A 24,170-nucleotide genomic window follows, 5' to 3' on the forward strand; every position below is an offset into this window, starting at 1 on the left:
CTCTCTTTTCAAGGCCCTGCTCTCAGTTTTACGAGGTAGCCAGCTCTAAGAGGAGTCATGGTTACTCCAAACTTCTTCCATTTAAGAATTATTAAGGCCACCTTGCTATTGGGAACCTTCAATGATGCAGAATGTTTTTGTAGCTTTCCTTAGATCTGTGCTTCAGTGCAATCTTGTCTGAAAGCTCTACAGGCAATTCCTTCAACCTCATGGCTTGGTGTTTGGTCTGATACACATTGTCACCTGTAGGACATTATATAGAGACATGTGTGTGCCTTTCCTAACCATGTGCAAACAATTGAATTAACCACAGGTGGACTCTACACAAGATGCAGAAACATCTCAATGATGATCCATAGAATGTGCCGCACTTGAGCAAAATTTCCACGTATCATAGCAAATGGTCTGAATACTGTACTTCTATTAACATGATATTTCAGTTTTTACTTCTAATAAATCTGAAAAAAAAACTCTATAAATTATTTGTTGGCTTTGAGGTACTGAGTGTTGCTTGGTGTAGGGAAAATATGAAATTATTTCATGCTTTCTGTACTATATACTGCATGTAAATGTAAAATTATTCTGCATCACCACAAACACGATACATCACAATTAATTAACTTTAAAGGAAACCTGAAAAGGCTGCTCACCTCCAGGCATATGACCAATTACCGCTGCTGTAGAAAAAATCTGCAATAGTTGTGGGGATGATATGGACGGAAACACCAGTGCTGAAATTGTAAAATAATTTATTACATTTTATATCACAAAAGAATACATTTACAACAGTAAACAAGAATACATTTTCCGCTTATAATAAAAAATAAACAAATTAATTTAAAATGAAAAATGCACCATAAGAAAAATAAAAAAAGACTAATCACAAAATACTTTCTCTTAATTGGAAAGGAAAATCTTTTGCCCCTTTTCATTCTGTATACACTTCTATATATATATATGCTTTTCCAATAAGTTTGATCAGGTAATAGGAAGTTTTTTTTTATATATATCAAACTGATCAGATTAAGTCATTCCAAAGTTAAACAGCCAACAAGATGGCAAGGCTCATCAGATTCTGCCTGTACCTAACTCATGCCAGTAATAGATATACAGTGTTAGTTTTTGTTTTTTTTAAATAAATACCATCAAGATGCATTAACAGAATATTAAAAGAAATGGCATTTATTTTGTGAGCTTTAATTAATTGTTCCTTTGCATCTCATCTCTTTAGTCTGGCAAAAAAATGTTTGTTTTATTTTTTTAATTAGACGAATAGCTACCAAAGAGGATATGTTATCTTCAAAACTGACAATAATTAAAAAAAACATATTATATGTTAAGGGAAAATTCACTAAACAGTAGACTTCTTATGTTAAAACCACATAAGAATATTAAAATAAATGCATAAATGCTTTATCTGTTATTTACTTATAGCTTGACCTTTTGTTCCAATGATCATAATAAAAAGAGCAATATTATTATTTGAAAAAATTAATGTACCATATATAACCATAACTTGAGATAAACCCAGTTATCAATGCTCTTTAAATATTTTCACTTACATTGGCTGTAGTTAAAAAAAACAGGTACTTTCTTTTCTAAACTAAACTTTTATTAAAAAAAAAGAATTCATCCCCATTCGGCAATATCTGTTTAAAAAAAGGTGTAAATGGTGCCACTATGTGGAGAAAAGGGGCATTACATCAAGCAGTCCGACTTGGCTCCAAGTGTTGTTTCTTCCTATATATAAATAAAATAAATTATACTAAAACAAGATAATTCACATATATTACACTGTATATGGTAAACTAATGCTCATTTCTGCACAAATAAATTAATTTCACTTCATTTCAGTGAACATTCACCTGTAAACTAACCAGGTTTACACTTTTCAAATATACATTAAGAATGACCATTGACCTTTTTGACTATTAATAACAAAAACGCTTGTGAATGTGTATAACAGATCAAAATCTCAAATTCCTGTCTAACAAAAGAAATTTCAATTTTGCACATTCTCTCAAAACATCAGATAGCTGTCAATACTGCAGAAAAGGGTTTTGCTATTTTACAGAAGTCATCAATACTTTTATTCACAGTAAAACATTTCTGAAAATATGCAAATCTATTTAAGACCATATTTTGCGTAATAAATTACTGTATTTAATACTCCATATTGTTGACATTAGATGACATTTTAGCTTTCAGCCCGTCACTCTTAAGGCATGAAAAATAAAAAGCTCACACCTCTGTTACCAATGCAAAAAAAACAAAACAAACAAAAAAAAAACATAAAAATGACTTATTGGCAAGGAGGTTATTCCACTGATAAATTATTTGCAAAGACCATCTTCTTAGATTTCAAATGTTTTCTGTCTAATTACACAATGCAGTTTTCAGATGCTAAGTCTACATTACAGAAAAGGTAGGATATTAAAAAAACATGAACAGTGCACAGTAAAGACAACAGCGCAGATCTGCTTGTGACCAGAGTCTCACGAAGTTCAGTAGATGGAGATAAAGGAAAAAAAAAACTTCATTTTGTAGTGCATACAGATTATGGACAAAACAAAAATTGCCTTTTGAGCAGGAAATGATTTTTTTGATTAGTTAACTCGCATCTTCCGGCTGTGAGAATCAATGGGAGTAACCACTTCATTGCTGTAGCCATCATATCCATTTTCAGAATACAATGATACTTCTTCTGCACTGCCCACTCCATTGTTTATTTCTGTAACAAAAAGAAAATATATATATATATATATATATATATTCCAGAGTTGAAGAACCTACAGAATAATCACTCTGCTGATTTATTTTCAATAATAATGAAAATGAGGCCTTAAAAATATTATTTAGTCCTTGAATTTTTGTCCTTTTAAAAATTCTCATTTTTAAATATTTTTCCCAGATTAAGCAGGAGAGAAAACTCAAAATTATTTCATAATATTTCTACTGTAATATGTGTATTTATGACTTTCAATGCCACTCCAATGTAGCCACTGTAAAGCTGTTGTAAAACACCTTTGGGGTCTGAGGCAGTGGGAAGTTTTAGAATAAAACAAAACAAACAAATTCCAGGTGGGTGAGTGTGGTTACAGAGCTGGTCAGCTGCGGGGTGTTAGTTGTAGAAGGTGAGCAGAATTCTTTTCATTAGGTTAGCTGTACCAAATCAGCATTTCATGTGTCATAATTAAGATATTGTGCCCACAGGATTATAAAGCGGAGCCTAAGGTGAACTACTCAGGGACAAGAATGTGAGAAATCAATGAAGTGAGGATGGAGAACAAAAAGAGTAGAACAGGGTGAGAAGATGACAAAGCAGTCTGGGGAAACCCCATGGTGGAGCTGCATGACAGGTGCTCTTGGGGTTGAATGGATCTCTCCTGCAGTGCAATGTACAGCAGTAGCAATTGGTGATCCTAGAAATGATGCAGATGCAGAGGTAAAAGAAAAGACTGAGTTGGGCTCAGTGAATCCTTGTTGATGCTGAGGGATGGTATCTGGGACAGAGGTCTAGAAGAGGCTCCTAGGGATCCAGTGGTTGAGTCATAGGGAGGACAGAGTCTGGCTCAGCGCACTGTGGCAGACCCACGAGTGATGTTGGCCAGGACAGGAGTTGGGTAAGTAGGGCAAGACAAAAGTCAGAGAGACAGAGTAATGGGGAAACATTTTAGTGTCAATTCTAATTTTTGATATTATCCTTGTTATTTTTGCTTATTTATTTACTTTATTTATTGTGATTTTAACTTCCACACTTTTCCCTGGATTTTATGGATTATTTACTTAAGAAGATTTGAAACTACATTTTGGACACTTTTACTACTTTAACCTGGCCCTCAAAAAGCTGCTGTATTTTAACAGCAGCAAACCTTCTTATAATAAAACTGTATCTTACAAATAGTTTGCAATAATAGCTTTGTTTTCCAAATGATGCAGACCACCATTTAGTCATCTCAGAAAGAGAGGCCTATCCTCTGCACCCCATATCTAAAGTAGGGTACGTTTGTGTAATATAGTAAGGAATACGCAAGAGGGAGACAGCTCCTTGTAAAGTATATTTGGTATTGTAATAAACCAGTGGCCTGGTAAATAAATGATGAAAAACACCATACTATACTTTCTGCTAATCATCATAAAACACTATATTTTGGAAAAAAACTATTCTGCTATCCCAACCCACCTTTCTGAAAGAAATGACTCTTAACAATAAATTGCAAATTAATTAGAAAGTGGAATATTTAATGCATTTTGATTAGTGTGCTAAAGTGATTTACCTGAGAAGATGAGTTTTTCCTTCATGACATTCACGTCACGACTAGATCTATGGACGGCTGCACTAAGCATGATTTGCTCAGGATTGTAACTTCTTATATTTCCCAGGCGATATCTGCAACAAGATGAACATCGTTAGAAAAAATAAATCATTCTCCTAAAAACAGTAGACAAACAGAAGCCTAATTAACTCTTTCAGGATAAGGGCACTGCAGTTTGTAATTTTTTGCTCCAAATGTTCTATTGTAACAACTTACATAAAACATTATACTTTACTGCACTAACTTATCGAAACAAATACCATGGAAACTGCCCACAACAGTGATTCAAAGACTGCAGTTTTTGAATTAATTACAGTTACAAAGCTGAAAGCAATTCTTGTAATAGACAACATCAATAAAATATCAAAGCTTGAAATTTTCTTTACAGTATTCTCGCTGCAGTAATTCTCAGTAACACTAATTTGCACACCTGCTACTGCACTCCCAACAGAATGTGTGGGTAAAACTCCATGATTTACCTTCTATGAGCTCTGTGCTACCATGTCTAAAGTGAAATCAGCTTTTGCCTTCATGAAAAGCTATACCAAAACATGATGTATAGAACAAACTGACTGCAATATAGAAACTGAGAAGATGAATTTTTAAAATATGATTTCAAGAATCTATTTAAAGAGTGCATAAACTGTCACAACAACCACAGTAAGGTCTAGCATACACAATGGCAAACAAAAAAGTATAAAAAAGCTGTTAGAATGAACTGAAACTAAACCATTGTTTGAACTGAGCAATAGTGACAACAATGTGAATTGGTTGTCAGACGTTGCCACAGATAGTGAAACTGATGTATGATATGGCACTGTATGACTGAACTGTCGTGATATGTACGGTTAATACAGTCATATGAAACTTCACCATGGTGCTATAGCAGCTGTGTGACAAAAAGGTAAAATAACTGATCGAGTATAAGGACAACCAAGACGATAGTCCACAAAACACTTCACAATGTGGCAACTGCTTGTATTAGGGGAAATGTGGAGGTCACTAAACCTTGTGCTGTGGTAGCCAACAATAAAAAAAAGAGACACGTCAATAGTGTAGGTCAGGCACTGACATTCTACTGCTCTTGTGTGCAAACAATAGAAAAAAAAATATAAGGGAAGTGTGCAAAGAAACAAACTTCTAATGTCCTGATTGCAACACTGAGCTTTGTGTTACCGAATGTCTCAAAATTTTTTGCACAAAGGAAGTGTACCAAATCTGTATCAGTACAGCAATGGACACTAGATATACTTTTTCTACTGTATTTATGCTGACATTTTGGCATTTGCATGTTCTTGTTACGTTATACCATTTTTTCCTTGTTGAACAAAATTACCCTGGATATGGCGGGTTGGAAAATGAGTTACTGACTGACTGTAAAAAATTCAATGTTTTTGCCTTGGGTAAACATAATGCTAAGGGGGCTGTGCAGAGTACATTGCTGAGGGCATATCTTACTAGGCCTGGAAATTATAAGTTAAAAGGTAGAATGAAAGAAAAAAAAATTAAAAGGAATCCAGAACTCCTGTGTTTGTGACAAGAGAAATGGTAAACAATCGTGTAGCAGAGTGGATACCATCTGTAGTGTCTTCCACTACTGTACAGGTAGAAAAGTTAAGCTGCAAGTTCAGCACATGAGGGTTACACAGAATTCCATCATCCAGTGTCACTCAGGAGCACTGACATGTAAAGTTAAAGCATTAAACTGTGGTTGGAAATAAGAGTTGCAAGTAAATGAAACTTAATAAAGTAACAGGTGGACACAAATCAACATTTGCAGTGTCACAGTGTTTTCTGCTGTGCAAGAGAAATCACAACCAGAGTCGGAGTATGGGCTCACACTATGGCTCTGCAGGTGTCTTTCATGTCTGGACCCAAAGATGACATTTACAGTACAAATAGGTGATTTATAATACAACAAATTCAGAAATGTACCTTAATTTTTATATTCAAGTAAATCTCAGAAAGTCCAAAAAACAGGACATTTACCAAAATTATTTTACGACAAGAGTGTTAGAATCATTAAGCAACTAATGTCAAGACATTGAACAATTTATTTTTTCCTTCATCGGTAAAGGCCAATATACACCTATTGTTTTGTTTGTTTTTTTATTGCACATGCAGGTCATTAAATGAACAAATACTGTATGATAATGTTGTACACTGATCAAACAAAAACAAAAAAAGCCTTAAGCTGCTTTCAAAATTAAAAATGTAAATCTAGAGTAAATCTGGACTTTAAACAAAGCATTGCAAACAAATCAGCTTAAGAAAGCACAATTAACATTGCTTTGAAATGAAATGAAAATAACAATGGAACAATTCAACAACATCTATGAATAGAAATTTATTTTGAAACCACATAGAAAACACTCTGGTGCATGTACAGCATGTAGAGCCTGACAATTTACTTTGCTTTGCATTTCAGAGCTTGTGTTATTATACCTTACAATGGGGATGAAAAGGGTGTTTCAGAATATGAAAATTATGTAAATGACACAGGAATGGTAGAGCCAGCTTTTATTAGACAATAGTTGCATGGCACATGCAGGCTTTACAAAATTATCCTTATCACTTTAAAACCATTAACAGAAAACAAGGAATGACACTATCAGCATTTTTAGTAAGTATACTACAACAATCAAGGAGTTGGTTAGTAAATCAGGCTAAATACTTACAATCAAAACATGGAATGACTTACCTTATTTAACTTCTGACCTTGAATAATATGATGTACTTAACATACTTTCACCCCAAACCCCAATTTTACCTGAACAAGCTTCTCATTTTAGTGGTTGAGTAAAAGGAAAAATTATACACTTGTCATAACTTGACCAAACACTTTTCCGCAGTGTCATAAGCACTTTACCCCTGAACATATGAATAGTAGCTACTGGCCATAGTAAACATTCTGTAATGCTGTATAGTAAACAACGTCCACATTTAGAAAACTATTTTTTTTTCACATTGTGTGTACTTGTAATCCATTTTCAACATGTTATTTTTCTATTCTTAGAAGGATTTTTTTAATCCTCAGTTTTTCACATTCTTTCATAACTAATTCATGTCACTTAGCCGATGAACAACTCTGTACTTGAAAGTGTAGTCTTTGTAGAGTTTACATTTCCAGGTGGTAATTATTAAAAAATAACCCCAACACACTGTCTAATTAATTTCTGTTCAATGCTCATAGGATTCACATTTGAGATTACAAAAGACCTACAGTTAATATTCTCAACTGGACCTTGGACTTCTGATCCATTTTTTTGTAAATATTGTTTTGTGTTACCAAATTAATAATTCACAGTTTTGTGACTTAATACAGTATGAGTAACAATATACAGCAGTAATTGTTATTTTTATTAAGGAGTCATACAATCCATAAACATACATATCATATCAATATGATCATATAACCACCTATGTAAAACAACGTGGGCTGCAGCTGATAATATGGAAGAATCTTTCACACATGCATAGTTTTCACTGTCAAATATTATTTCTAGGCGAGATACATTTTAGAAAAGCATTATTATGGTGCCAAAGACTGGCAATGATATTTGTCAGATATGTACTGTAAGTGAAAATCTCACTGCTTGACAATACTACTAGTCCTACTTCTATTTTCCATAACTCTTTTTTATAAAAAAATTTCCGAATTTCAGAGTTAAAAAATTGACAATTTCCAAAAACAATAAACTAACATCACAAAAAACTGAGAAGCTGCATATTTCAAATATCAATTTAGAAAAAACTTGTTGTACTGAACATGAGGAGGAAATGAATACAAGCTTTGCTGAAAGTGGTGGGTGTTCCGATCTCTTTTTTTAAATTTCAATTTCAGTGATATTAATGTTTACAGTAAGCACTTAAGGAGGATGGATTGAAATGTGACTAATGTTTGATAAACAACAACATTAAGTAATGACTTGTAAAGTTTAGGTCACCATATACATTACTTTATTCTGATGACAACAATTATTAGTGAAGGTAAAGGAGCCTATTATATTTAAAAGAGAAATCATGTAATAACAACACCACAACAAATGGCTGTTCTACCGTCACATACAACATAATCTATAGTTTGCTCTAGATGTTCAAAATATGTAAACAAAAATAGACCTTTTAAAATCATGGCAAAAAAAATCATTGCAATCATAGCAGTAAAGAAAACAACTGCTTCCACCAACATGTTGATCACTAATTTGAAGACGGTTTCTCAAAATGTATTATAATAAAAACCAAATGCACAAGTACTTCTGTAACTGAAATGTTATAATATCTTTAAATACATAGTATCACTGTTCATCAGTTTGACACTGTTCAAGTTATCAGTTTATGAAACTCAACTAGTGATACAGGTACATTCTACTTGACTTTGTCAATAACTTCTGAAATTCATCAGACTTACATAACACCATTCCAGAAAGAATACAAACTGTTCATCACTTAATGTAGGCCAAAATGAAGACATAGTGGTCAGCACTCCTGCCTCACAGCTCAATAGACCTGGACTGTGTGGATTTGAAGATCTATTTGGAATGATGCCACAGTTGTCAGTGCTCTCTCAGATCCAGCATTCTGGTTTTTGACTCATGCACCCAGAGTTGCTTTCCTTATGGGGTACATTTATCATCCTTGCACATGCATTAAGTTAACGCTAACATGGTACATTGTGCCATGTGGAGGACTGTCAGTTGTCTAGGGTTAATTCCTTCTGTGTCCACAGCTTCCAGGGTATGAAAATGTTATATTTAGTATGCATGTGTGTGTATAGATTTCTGTGCAGAAGTGTTAGATGGTTATTTTATGTCTTCTAGGTGAATGTGTAAATATAAAAGAGTGTATTTCAGAGTTATAAACATTGTCCTTAAAGGAAAAAACTAACATAGTAACAGACCACTTTTCATTTAAAAATCATGAATTATTTGTAGGCATATAGCATACTGCTTGATTAAGCAAATTTAAGAATCGTGTACTAATGATCAATGACATTAATGTGTGGGTTGAACCAAAGTGATTAACTGTAACTGAAACAACTATGACGAGGGGCAGAAAAGTACGCTAAAAAAATGAGGTTGCAGTGAATATGGCAGTTTAATCTGCACATCATTCACCATGGCAAAAGTGAGTAAATTGTGCTCGCAAGGAGCAGCAACAAGACCGAAGGTTGGCATCCAGTGTATCAGCAAAGTTTCTCTCAAGCAAAAAATGTATGGCAGACAAGTGTTTCCAGATTTGCTGTCCAAGCTTTCCTGCAGAAAACAACTGGGCAAGGTTGAGGACTAAAAACAAAGTGGTTGGCAACAGAAACAGTGAAGCAAACACAAAATACATCAAGCTTACTTCACTTTAAAATTAGAAAATGTCCAGAACAGCTATCAGATCAGAACTTGCAGAAACCAATCTATTGCCCAGATAAGTGAGAAACTGTCTTCATAGAAGAGTTGTGACTAAAAAGCCATTCCTTTGAGGTGGAAATAAAGCCAAACGACTAACTTATACATGAAAACTCAAGGACTGATGAAGAAAAACAATGGCAGAAGGTTGCTTTAATCTGATGAGTCTAAATTTTAAACAGAGGGCATTTTATCAGCCAAAGGGCTGGAGAATTGTATATGGAAGCATGTCTACTGGTAGCACTGAGACATGCTGAAGGTTAACTACAGTTCAAAATTTATGGCTGCCTCACTGCTGAGAAGTACAGGCAGATTCTGATCTACTGTGTAGTACCATCAAGGAGGTGTCTGATTAGCCCACACTTCATTCTGCAGTAGGAAAATGGCCCCATACAATTAGCCAAAATTATAAAAAACTATCTGCAGCGAAAAGATGAACAGGGAATCTTGTAACAGATGGTATGCCCCCCCACTGAGCCCTGATTTTGAACATCATTGAGCTGTCTGAGATTATAAGCAAGTAAGACAACCAAAGTCTGCAGTGGAACAATGGCAAGTTCTCCAAGAGGCTTGGAACAACTGACCATGTAAGTATCTTCAGAAACTGCATGCAAAAGAATTGCTGCTGCTTTTAAGGCAAAAGGTGGTCACGCCAAATACTGACTTATGTTTATTCTGTTTACTGATTAATAAAAAAATATTCATGGCATTATTTTTAAAAGCATTCCAACTTTATAGCATTTTTCACAAGTGCCTATAACTTTTACACAGAAATATGTGTGTATAATATATAGGAAACGTCATATAGAAGAGGAGTACTAGGATGACAAGTTTGTATAGTGGATTGGTAGAGCCCAGCAACACTCAAGGAACATGCCACACATTACTATTGTTATTGTGCCAGTGGAAAAAGAAGGGAACAACCAGGGACAGTGAATGTGTTAAATGTATTAGGTGCTTGGGCCATTCTACATAGGGGGCACACTGGAAGGAAAGAATAAAAGTATATAATGTAAGGTAGGAAACAGGCAGATCAGTAAATGCTAGTGGAACCTGACGGTTTTTAAGGAGTGAGAGTGTGGACATGAAGCGATAGTATGAAGATTAAAAAAACAGGAAAACAAAGGGCAGTGTTAATAGTATATTTCAAGTAAGAAACCTACTCACATACAGTATTAGTAGTAAAATCACACTTCTTTAGATTTCAGTGGCTTCATCTTTTCATACGGAAAATAAGAATCTAACAATATTAACCTGACAATTTTAGTATCTATCATGTTTTGATATGTTAAAAACTGAAACAACAAAATTTGAGGTTTCTTTTAAATAAAGTGAAAATTATCATTACCCTTATAAATTTTATGTATTTGGTCAGGTTACAGTATATCTTGTTTTTAAATAATTTACACCCATACTTACGATCCAGTAGAAGAATATTACTAATTAAAATGATGCCTCATAGTTACAACTGACCATATTCTAATTACAAAATAAAACAAAGACTGGATTTCTTGAATTATTCTCAAGTCCTGTATATTTCACCAGACAAATGAATGTCTTGAAACACTTCAATAACTTACTGCAAGCCACATTATTTAGAAGAGAGGATGGCATTTGTCTCTGAAGACTGTACTGTGGGACAGCCATTTATTTTATAACTATAAATTAATAAAGTGAAGCAATTCAAAAAAGCAACGATTAAGTTAATTAGCCAGCAATAAAGTCCTTCTTAATGGAGAGTTAGGAGAATGAAAGGAAGGAGAAACAAGAAAAGAGTGAGTGAGAAAAGCAATATGGGTACAGAGGTGTCAGAGTTACCTGATTATGTGATAGCTTTGAGATGCCACAATGCAGCAGAGAAGAGGAGCATGCACATCAGTCAAAGCAGAAAGGAAAGAAACAAAAGAAGGTGGAAAAAGAACAAAGTCATCAGTTGATTTCTTTTTTCTCTATATAAACATAAAGCAGCAGTTATTTTCCCCACAAAGAGTTAATTGTGGCAAAGGATCAGAGAAAATCAATAAAGCTGCAAAGCTATCTGTAAATAGTTACAACTACACAGAAGATTTGTTTTCCCAAATCAGTGTACAGATAAACAGGAATAGTTAATTCCATTATTATTGAAATCAATTACATTAAGAAAATACCATTTAACCATAATTCACCAAGACTATATAGTATATAAAAATGACATGTTATAAAATCAGAAGTGCAGTTCCCTTGCTATAAATGTAAACATTTAATAGAATAATACCTTTTAAACTACTCCATGACCCTGAGATGATCAAATCTTAATAGAATCCTTATAAAATTTAAAAAAGCAAAAGAAAAAAATTTTCCAATAGCAAATACTGTATTCCGTTCATGTGACAATATTGCCCCTATGAACCTACTGTATATGCTGCAAATGAATATAATAAAGCATCATAAGTTATTTTTAATTAAAATGCATTAATATTTTGACAGCCACATACTGTACCATAATTTATTATCTAATGAGATAAGCCACATGTGTCAATACAGCTTGTATTGTATACTTCATATACAGTACTGTATACTGTTATGATTCAATTATTGGCTTCATCAGCCTTGACAAGATTATGTTTCGTGACACGCAGTGAACACTGGAAGAGCCGTGTTAGGTACAGTATGTTAAATATCTTACCTTTTATTTTTAATATTCATGTATTAACATGCAGTTATACAGGGCAATTTATATAGTCTCAATTGAACATATTTAAGTTCAAGATGTCTCTGAAGCTTATGACACTTTAACCAGCAAACACAAGTTTTTTTTTTTTTTGTTTTAAAAGGGCAGAGCTCTGTCTATCGAGAAATATAATATCAGCTCTCAACTAGACTTGAGGAACAAGCACAGTCAGTGGCTGATAGGTGTACTTAAATTTAGAATTCCTGAAGCCTACGAAAATACTCATAATGTCGGGCCTCCTCATCAGTGTCTTTATTTTGCAGATGTGTCAATCAGCAAAAGCAGCAGGCACCCTGCTTACTCATTCCCCTAACAAGGCAGATGAAATCAAGTCAGATGCAAAATTCTCAGAGCTGAAGTCTCTGTAGTTGCATAGGGTAAATAATACATTGTTATTTGGAATACATACCTTTCATGTGTGTTCCATGCCTATAACGATAAGTGTAAATGTAGGATTACAGGAAATGTGAGGCGAGAAGTGTTGAACACATAACTAAAATTGAGTCTATGTAATTTTACGACAGAGTTAGGGGAAGTGCCAAAAACCAGTTTGGCAAGTGATTCTCTGCAGGGCTCTCTCATTCAACCCCTGCATGGAGGCCAACTACCTAGCTGGCAAGCTTCACCTTAACAAATGGTATTAGGGGCAGGTGTGAAACCATTGTGTCACACCAGAATTCTATTGGTCTAAAGTTGCCTGAAGCCATTAAGTACCACAAAGCCCTATTGGCTATATGGTTTGGACAGACAGTCTATAAATTTGCTTGCTTTACCCCTCCCTCTCTCTCTCATACCATCTGATGAAGCAGCATCTCACACCCCATGAATTGAAAAAGTCCACAATGAGAAGCACAGCTCGACAGCCATATTGAGACAGGCATGCGGCCTGTTCTGAAGAAAGCTAACCAAAAATGATGCCTTAACTATAGACATTTTAAGTAACAAACAAGTCTGTGTGCCGCCTGAACTACACATCAGCATTTATCAGGTTGTATGGTTGCCAATATTCACTTGTACTTTACTTATTGTTATTATTTATGAATATTATCAATAATACATTATTTAAAGTGTAACTTAACTTCTGCTTGTTTTTTACTACACCTAATTGCCTGATGTTATAAATGTAGAAGGGAAAGTGGGGAGAAGTTATATAGTACAATACCTTATCAACTGTGGTAAATCTGTGAGATTTGAGGTATTCTGCTAAAGGCTACACATAAATAATACAAAAAGGGGAAAGTACAATAATATATTACTCTACCAAGACAAAACACTGCCAATGTGTAAAAAGTGAAGCTCATCTCTCAATCCATACAAAGTAGACCTGGCTGGTGCAGAGGTAAGAAACTGCTGTCTAATAATCAAGAGGTTGTGGGTTCAATCCTGGGTCTTCCTCATGTTTTGAGTAGTGAGCTGCTATTATTGTTACTATTATATAATAAAACATCCATTTGATTTGAGTCTGTAATAGCCAGTGTAAATTTATGGTCCTTGTAAAAGTTAAGGCTGAAGGGATAAAAGGAGACACTCGAACGCAGCTCAATCATTTCTTCTTGGTGTCTTGTTGAGTAAGCAGACACAGCAGTATCTATGGTGGATGTTACTTTTTCTCACACACGGACATTCACATCAATATGTGATTTTTTTTTTTAATTCAAGAATCCAAAAATAAAACTGAAAAAAAAATCGTTCAAATTAAGTTTTATTCTAGAATAAAACTGAATAAAGAAATGGTTCAAATGACATGTTGATATGAATGTCTGTGTGCAAGGAAAAGTAACATGTTTTACAAGTACCTTAAATTTACACAGGATGTTACAGACTTGCATCAAATCACTATTCAAAGTGCTAAATACAGAGAAGATGCGAAATTCAAACCTATTACTTCACCATTGGTAAGTGGTAGCTTATCTACTGCGCCATCTACATAGATCTATGACGGAGCAGCGTTACCACTGTGACAACTGGTTTAAAAAGAAAGCGCAAGCACACATGTATGCGAACGTCTTTTACTATTTACCAACTGATAGTTGGGTTTCAGCAACATGTCAATTGAGTAATTTCTTTTTTCTTCAGTTTTATTCTAGAATAAAAGCATACTTGTTTTGTTACACCTTTTGTGAAAGTGTTTCTTGTATATTTGGGCTTCACACATCCTATACCTCACGTCATATGTTATTACTATAACATATGAAAACATTTTCCGTTTTAGCTGTTTGTTCAGCATTTCTTGCCTTGTAACTCCTCTGCCATTCTATATTTACGCAGATCATTGTAGACATTAAACACACATGAAATGTATGTATTCAAATCGCGGTATTTCATTAACTATACAATTCCTTACAAATGCATTGTCAGATAAACACTTCAACACAGACTTCAGCTATGAGGACTGCTGCAGGGCGATGCCTTCATCTAACTGAATGTGGGCTGAACAAAAAAAAATCATAAGCTTCAGGGATTCTAGTGTTAACTGTAATATATTTTCCTGATAAACAGCACAGTTGCTTTAGTAAAAACTGCATAGCATTGATTGGCTCAGTTACCCTGCTTCTAGATTATTTTTATAATTTCATTCAAGGGTGATGTCATGTAACCTATGTAGCAATAGACCAAAAAACTCAAAATACACATGGGGGGAGAATAAAAGTACAGTGGTATACACACAAAAATGATATCTCAACTGAGACAAACAAAAATGGTCTACATTTAACATTTTCCATTTGATGACAATACAGAGTATAAGATCTGTATAAAAAAATACATTATGCCAAGTGCCATAAATCTGCTTTGCTAAGTCTTGGTGACCTCTGATGATTTTACTTATAGCACCATTACAATAACCTACTAACAAATGAATATGAATCCCTTAATAAATAAAAAGAGCTTAAACATTTTCAGCAGCTAAAGTATAATCATGCATTCTTAATTCCACAAGACACATACATATTGAAGTAAATCTGCTTTATATTTTGATGAAAAAACAATTTTAAGTAAATGCAGTGTTATATTAAGAAATTCCATGATCCGATGATTTAATAGATAATTGAATACAATTTTAATCTTTAAAAAAGAACTTCAAAAAATATGGAAGACCAAAAGCAAAAACAATACAAAGCCTTAGTTTTGAAGCAGCCAACAAAATCATTATCTTGTTATCTTCTGATCACAGAATTAGTCTTACTTTCCTCATCAACTATTAGTTAATCAAATCCTTTGCATTAAACATCCAGATCACAAATCTTAAAGATATTTACTGTCAAAAAAACTTAGTGTTTTACTTTTTTGAAAATCTCTGAAAGGATTGGCCTTTGACCTAGAAAGATTACAGAAGTATGACTAATAATGCATGCCAGAATATTTCCTTCAAATTATTGGTCTTATCTGCCTTAACCGATCAACTAATAAAATATATAATATTTTGGTTTTCCCTACTAAGGGTTACGAAAGAGTATAGTATTACATTACATTGTTCTTTAACCGATTCAATTTTATCTGAGATCAGCATTTATTACTTTCTCTTTTACCAATGTCAAAAACATTGTGTTAAATGGAAAAGGATAACAAATGACTGGGGAAACAATGCTTTTTACCAATGTTGTGCCTTCATTATTGAAAAAACACAAGTCTGGATGCTAACAATTTAGGCACAATGTGTATAGTTCACAATAGCAAACATTCCCTATAAGAAATGATGTTCTAACTGCCATCCATGCACTTACTGAATCAATTTTCTAATTGTCAGAGTAAGGAAGGTCAGGAGCCTATCTTCATGAGCAAGCAGTAGCAATGAATGGGATGCCTGTGTGCATCCCATGATAGATTTTAATTGTGCTATTTTAAACCTTACTGCACACTTACATTTTATATTTTCATGTACAGTGTATTTTTGGTTGTAATTTGTTTCATTTCACTTTTTTTGTTTTTACCTTGTTGTCATTTCAGATATATGAACAGATTAATGTTTAAAAGAATGAAACTATTGTCATAAAAATCTATCGCCAGATAAAATCATTGATGAATGCAACAGAAATTTGAAAGTGTATACTCAGTGCTGAGATGTAACTTCACTTCAAAGTGCACTCTTTGAGCAAAGCTCAACAATGCTTACAATATCTCTAAAATGTTAAAAAAACTTAGCCCTTTCTTAAAAATACCAGACAAGGACAAGAGAACATATTGTACTCTTTTAGACATAGATAAAGCCTTTAACATGAAAATATCCTATAGAAACAGGTGGCTTAGTTCTGGAATCCAAATACAAAGAATGTATGAGCCTGTGAATGAATTGTTCAAAACTCAATAGGAATTAACACTGCTACAGTAAATTCTTTGCAATGGATTTGCATGGACTATATGTGAAAAGGCAAAAATGTTCATTTTCTACAATGTGCTTTTATTATTCATCTTGTATCATTTAATTAAGTCATTTATTCCATGTGATCATACAATGCAACAATAACAGTATAAGACAATTTTTTAAAAATATGAACATGTTGAATAAACTAAAAATTACATAAAAATGAAGGTTTACATTGCATTGTAACAGAAGACAAAAACGCAATCAGCTAATGACAGAACAAACTAATGTATGCTGAAGCAGATGACACTTTTAAAGAACAATAAATTTCTTAAATTTCCTTTAAACATAAAATCCAAATAAACTGCCAATACAAACATGACATGTATTTAAGGTTATTTCCTAAAGATATTAGTAAGAATATCTAAACATAAACAGCACACTTAAAATGTCCAAGGAAACTGATAAATCAAGACGAAGAAGCAAATAACAAGTTAATATCTGGAAACGTCACACTTTTTGAATTTATATACCAGAAATGAGCCACTATAGAATATGTGTAAGTTAATGACTTTATTTATATTTCAAAGAGTACAACAGGTTGTCTTGGTTTGGCACTAATAAATGTATATTCTAATGCACATTTTGACATTTACAGTAGGATAAATGAATCTAATTAAATTACTTTAAAATATTGCTGCCGCAGATTAAACAAACCACTATTTTTTAAAGAAACAAGAATTTTAGCAATACTTACTTCTGTAGTACAAAAATTCCTATTACTATAATAAAAGAAATGAGGTCCAAAATTATCCAGATCCAGTAGTATTCATCTGGTGGCTATAATAATAGGAAAGATAAACATCCATGATTAATTGGCCAAACATTAATAAATAACTATGGACTATCATAATTAAGAAAGAAAAAAAGCATGTTGAGTTGAATAAACAAAAGATCAATTGCCCTGCTTAACTTTCTGCTACTTTTTAAATAACAAAAGGTGCAATGCAATACACAAAAACAGTCTATAAAAGAGCTCAGATCATTTGTTTGATGTTACAATACATCCATTCATCCACCCCTCCAAATTCTGGTCACAGGGTCAAGATAACATCAGGTTCTAGGAAAAAATTAACCCTGAATAGGATTCAAGTCCACTATAGGGTGCACTGAAGTATACTCTCACTCAAATTGCACCAATTTAGAATTGTCTAACAATATAACACTCAGGTATTTGTTATGTAGAAATAGCCACTCAGACACTGGGAAAATGTGTTGATGTCACAGTGACAGTAACTGGGACTGGTTTCAAACCTGGTCTCTGGGAGGTGCGAAACAGCATTGCTAACCACTGTGCTAAGACATAATGATATGTGAAAATGTGAAATTCCAAAATGTTGTACATAAACTTGAATAATTAAATAAACCAAAAACAGACGATAAGTCAAGTTAAATAAAAGCAAATTAAGTAGAAAAGAAAAGACGTGAATCAGGCTGAATGCTACACTATACTGTCAAAGGTTTGTGGCCTGACCATGATTTGTTGGACATCTGGAAGATTGTGGGTTCGCTTCCCGGTTCCTCCCTGTGTGGATAGCACTTTGAGTACTGACAAAAGCGCTATATAAATGTAATGAATTATTATTATTATTATCCCATTTTAAAAATACAGAAATTAATATGGAGTTACTCTCCCACCCCACCTCATCTCACCTTACACTCAGCCTCCACTATTTTAGGAAGGCAGTCCATAAGATTTTGGAGTGTGTCTGATGGAATTTATACCAATTTCTTTAAAAGAGCATTTCTGAGGTCTGGTGCTGATGTTGGCTGAGATAACCTGGCTCACAATAGGAGCTTCAAATTATTGCAAAGTTGTTCAGTAGAGCTGTGGTCAGGGCACTGTGATGGCCACACCAAACTTGTCAAACCATATCTGTATGGACCTGGCTTTGTGCATAGACCTTCCCCAAACTGTTGCTACAAAGTTGGAAGCACACAATTAGCTAAAATGTCTTTGTATACAGTAGCATTAACAGTGCCTTCACTGAAACCAAGGGCTCTAGTCCAAACCCTGAAAAACAGCACTAGACCATTATCCCTCTTCCACCAAACTTTACACTAGGCACTATGTAGTCTGGAAGGCAGTGTTCTCCTGGTATCTGCCAAACCAAGATTCATCCGTCGGACAGTCAAATAGTGAAGGTTGACTTATAACTCAGGAGAACACATTTCCACTTTAGCACTTGGCAGCTCTGCGGGTTTGCATGTTCTATCACTTCTCGGCTAAGCTGTTGTTTATCCTAGACACTTCTACTTCACAGTAATAGTACATTTAACCAGAGCAGATCTTGCGGAGCAGAAATTTCATGTGCTGATTTGTGGCAAATGTAGCATCCTATGACACTGTCACATTTAAAGTCACTGAGGTGTTCAGTACAACCCATTCTACTGCCAAAGTTTTGTAATGGAGATTGCATGGTGTGGTTGATTTTACGCACCTCTTAACAATGTTAATCAAAACTGAATAAAAACACAACAATCATAGCACACTCGTTAATGCTATGATTTGTCCTTACTCTATATAGCAGAAAAAAGTGGTGGGTACCAATGATATTTTTCTCAAAGCTAAAGTGTGCAACTATATAGACCGTATAGTACTGGAACCTCGGTTCACGAACGTCTCTGTACACGTATAAATCAGGTTACGACCAAAAACTTTGCCAAACTTTTGCATCTGTTCATGACGACACACTCGGTATACGAACAAGCCAGTTTCCCTTTCGGTTTGTGTGCGCTGATGATTTCCGCACGTGTTCAGTCTCTCCCTGTGCATTCCCTGTGCAATGAGTGAGACAGAGAGAGAGAGTGCGAGAGAGACACACACACACGTGCAAGAGAGAGAGAGACACACACACACACACACACACGTGCGCTCGAGAGAGAGAGACACACACAAGCGCATGCGTGCGAGAGAGAAAGGGATGGCATAAGGCCGAGAAGGCAGTTAAAGAATGCACAGGGCTTGTTTTTAAAGAGACTGATTCGAGCATTGTTTTAACCTCGTTGTATTTAATGAAGACTTTTTCTATTGGATTTTAACCTCTACTTCACTTCTGTTTACAGCAATCGGTTCGTAGCGTGCATTGTTGCAATGTTACTTTTCTTGGTTGTTTAGTAAATTACGGATTTTTCAAATGTTCATTTTTTCCCCTGTGCTTAAAACTTACTAAAAAAAAAAGTGTTTTTAACGAGCGGTTCGTAGCGCAATAGCGAGAACTCTTGCAATGTTAGTTTCCCCTGTTGTTCAAGGTTTTCTCAGTGTTATTCAATGTTTTTACATTTAGTTTACTATTACGCTGTGCATTCTATGGTATAAATAACTATATTTGTGCTTAAAAATCTTTAAAAAAATATATTTACCTACGGTTCGTACGGTCTGGAACGGATTAATTGTATTTACATACAATCTTATGGGGGAAATTACTTCGGGTTGCAACCAGAGTTTTGGAACAAATTACGGTCGTGACCCGAGGTTCCACTGTACCTAGGTCACAACACTGTCTGGGTTTCCTGATGAATGAATGAGTGAAAAGCATCCTAGAAAATTGCTTCACCCTTGAGAAAGTTGTTGAACAGAAAGATGAAATCCACTGTGATCAGTGCTGGGCTACATAACCGGAGTAGTGCAAGTAATTTCCTTTGTAATAATATCTGGGTCAAACACAAGATCTTTTGAAATGAAAATAATAACTACAAGTGATATGGTGGTCGATTGGGTAGTGCTGCTTTGTCAAAGCTCCATAATTCCTGGGTTCAAATATCAGCCAATGCACTACCTGTTCAGAGTTTGCTGATCACCCTGCAACTACACTGGTGCTCCTCTGGGCAAATAAGAGTAACTAGTACAGTAGCTCTAAACTGACCTTTTCAGAGATAGTATGTTTGCATGAATACGCTTGGTGGCAGAGTAGCATTCCATCCAATGATGATTTCTGCCTTGAGGATAGGTAGGTACTGGCTCTCTGCAATACTGAACTGGGTAAAAGATTAGAAAATGGATTGATGGATAGAAGATTTACAACTTTTAAACACAGGTATTGGTCACTTATTTTACTAAGAAATTTGAAAACAATTTGCTATTATAAGTAGAGGTCATGTATACAGTCTATTGACTTGACTGATTTATAATCTTTTTTTCCCTTTTCTACCATGCATTTCAAGCACATTGCTCACATTGTCCCATTGGAAGTAATCACTTTAAACTGTGCACTTTGTTTTAGCTCATAACAGTAAGTTTATATACTGGAATGATCCAAAACTGGTAATTCAGCCTACTCCTTTTCTAATCCTTAGTATAAACTCACATATCCTCTTGGCAATTATTTTAATTGCTAATTCTGTTTCAGATACTCTAGGCAAAGTTAGGTGCTCCTGGGCTGTTGGATATTTCTGTGCTGCCAACATAAGATCTCTTGGTACTGTTTGGCCATACTTCATAACAGTGCAGACCAGTTCCCCCAGACTAAATAAACCAAATATTCTATACTTTATTCTGTATGTGCTTGTTAAAATTATTTCTCATTCAAACTAGGCACTCATTGCACAAAAGTGACACATTTGATTCATTAATATTTCCATCAGCTCATTCATTTGGTTGCTTTTCTTGCAATCAGTGCAGACAGCTACTGTAGTATTTGTCAGACATCAGCATCACCTATTTCATATTAAGAAGCTAAAGAAAAACTTTTATACTTAAGGAGCTCCAAAAATCACAATGCATCCCTTACCCTATATCTCCCACAATGGCTTTATTATAACCTTCCTGATAGTACCTAAAAAAAGCATGTCTAACTGCTTATCTGGTAAAAAAAAAAAAAAAAAAAAGATGTAAACAGGCTACCCGGCTATATAAACAAAGCTCCCAAAAATAAAAAAGTCAGGAGTTACCATGCCACAATTATATTCAAGGTTGCATCTAAGGACATTTAAGGATTTTAAGTAATAAAAAAAGACAGCAGAATCATTTTTTTAAATAAATAACCAGCTCAGCCAGAAATGACATATTGAGGTCATGCTATATTTGGCTTGATAGAAAATAAGCTTAATTTAGTTTGTTCTTTTAAGTAAAAAAAATTTTAATTTTAAATTGCTTAGTATGCAGATCAAGCAGCAAATCAACAACAAAAATACCAAACATGAAATGGATGCGCACAGAGTGATTTGAGAAGGTCAGATGTGAAATATGGAAGCAGATCTCTTAGTCAGCTAGAACAGAAAAGCTAGATATCTCATTGTGCAGGCTGGACTTCCAGGCCATGTTATACAGTAAGGATCAATACGACATGATCAATATTATATATGTGGTGGGAGTACTCATAATATTCTTATTATTGCTGGCTAATGTACCAACCCAGTCACAGGGATGCACAAGCCAGTGTGGTCTTAGTGGCATTCCCAAGCCTGGGTAAATTGGAGAGGGTATCATCAGGAGGGCATCCAACATAAAACCTGTGCCAAATCAAACGTACAGATGAGAAATAGAATTTCCATACTGGATTGGTTGAAGCCTGGGTTACCAATGACCACCACCGATGCTGCTGTCCAGCAGGGTATCAGCGGAAACTATGTTACTGCTGGGCAAAGAAGCCAAAGAAGGGGAAGGAGGACAAGAGGAGGAAAGCGGGTTCAAAGACAATGGGAGAGGAGGAAGAGAAAGAGTGTGGTGTTCAGAGTTGGAACTTTGAATATTGGCACTATGACTGGTAAAGGGAGAGAGCTGGCTGATATGATAGAGTGGATAAAGGTAGATGTACTGTGTGTACAGGAGACCAAGTGGAAAGGGAGAAAGGCCAGAAGCATCAGAGGTGGGTGCAAACTGTTCTACTATGGAGGGGACAGGTACTGTATGTGAGGGGTGTTTTGGAGGTGAAGACAATGTCTGTCAGAGTGATGAGCATAAAGTTGGAAATCAAAGTGGTAATGTTAAATGTCATCAGTGCATATGCTCTGCAAGTGGGATGTGAGATGCAGAGGAAAGAAGGTTTCTGGAATGAGTTAGATGAAATGGTGGAGAGTATAACCAAAGAAGAAAGAGTGGTGATTGGAGTAGATCTTAATGGCCACATTGGTGAATGGAAGAGTGATGATGAGGAGGTGATGGGCAGGTATGGCGTTGAAGAGAGAAATGTTGAGGGGCTGATGGTGGTTGACTTTGCAAATAGGAAGGAAAAGCCAGTGTTGAATACATATTTTAAGAAGACAGAACACAAGGTGACATATAAGAATGAACGAAGGTACACACAGGTGAACTTTGTCCTATGTAGGAGATGTAATATGAAAGTGATTAGAGACTGTAAGGTAGTGGCAGGGGATAGAGTAGCTAGACAGAATTGATTGGTGTTATGCGGGATGAATTTTAAGGTGAAAAATGAGGGCGAGAGTGAGAATGGAACTGAGGATCATTTGGAGGAAGCTGAAAGAGGAAGACTTGGTGGTGGCGAAGACATAATAGATGATTGGGACACCATGGCTTAAGTGGTAAGGCAGAGAGCTAGGAAGGTGCTTGGTGTGACATCTGGACAGAGGAAGAAAGGCAAAGTGGTGGTGGAAGTGCATAAAAGCATAAAGAGGAAGAGGTTAGCGAAAAAGAATTGGGATAACCAGAGAGAGAATGAAAGCAGACCGGTGTACAAAGAGACACGGTGAAAGCTGAAGAGAAAGTTGGCAAACACTAAGGAATTCACTAAGGTGAATGCCAAGCTATATGAAAAGCTGGACACAAAGGAAGGAGAAAAGCTCTTGTACAGATTGGCCAGATGGAAAAACTGAGCCGGGAAGGGCATGATGCATGTGATAAAGGATGCAGATGGAAATTTGCTGACAAGTGGGCAGAGTGAGATTAAAAGGTGGAAGGAGTAAGGTGAAGGACTTATGTATAGAAAAAATGAGAGAGAGTGAAGGTTGGATGAAGTGGAGATAATAAATCACAAAGTACATGGGGGAATCAGCAAGGCTAAAGTAGGGGAACCTATGAAGAGGATAAAAAGTGGAAAAGCAGTTGGCCCGGACGATATACCAGTGAAGGCATATAGATGTTTATAGGAGATGGCAATAGAGTTTCTAACTAGGCTCAAATGTTAAATCAGAAAACATATTAGTGCTCAAACTCTACCGTACTATTCCTCCTCTCACAGTTAAGACAGTGAACATTGGGAGAGGCTCACAACGATGATGTAACATAACACAGACAAAGAAAGGATTCCTGAAGCCGTTAAAGTTCGGCACACATGCGTACAACATTAATAACGAAGCAAAATAATAAAATTTTTAAATAATTTACACAAAAAAGACAGAAAATCAAATCTAAACAATGTGCTAAGAGCAATTATAAAAAAAGGATATAAAACAAACAATACGCCCTAAGGGACTTACTATACAGTATT

The 24,170-nt window shown here is 35.1% G+C and overlaps 1 protein-coding gene across 2 annotated transcripts in view; it reads right to left on the bottom strand.

Moving 5' to 3' along the window:
* Positions 1–732: 732 nt before the first annotated feature.
* The window catches only part of LOC114650491 (glycerophosphodiester phosphodiesterase domain-containing protein 5-like), a 362,124-nt gene continuing 338,686 nt past the window's right edge, over positions 733–24,170 (bottom strand). For both annotated transcript variants that reach the window (XM_028800153.2, XM_051927078.1), the window contains exons 14-16: positions 17,483–17,565; positions 4,278–4,390; positions 733–2,731 (exon numbers count right to left, since the gene is read on the bottom strand). In XM_028800153.2, coding sequence (XP_028655986.1) covers positions 2,607–2,731; positions 4,278–4,390; positions 17,483–17,565 — 321 coding nt within the window. In that variant the 3' untranslated portion in view covers positions 733–2,606. The remainder of the gene's footprint in view (positions 2,732–4,277; positions 4,391–17,482; positions 17,566–24,170) is intronic.

This window comes from Erpetoichthys calabaricus, chromosome 4 (genome assembly GCF_900747795.2).
Source record: "Erpetoichthys calabaricus chromosome 4, fErpCal1.3, whole genome shotgun sequence".
Taxonomy (NCBI): Eukaryota; Metazoa; Chordata; class Cladistia; order Polypteriformes; family Polypteridae; genus Erpetoichthys; species Erpetoichthys calabaricus.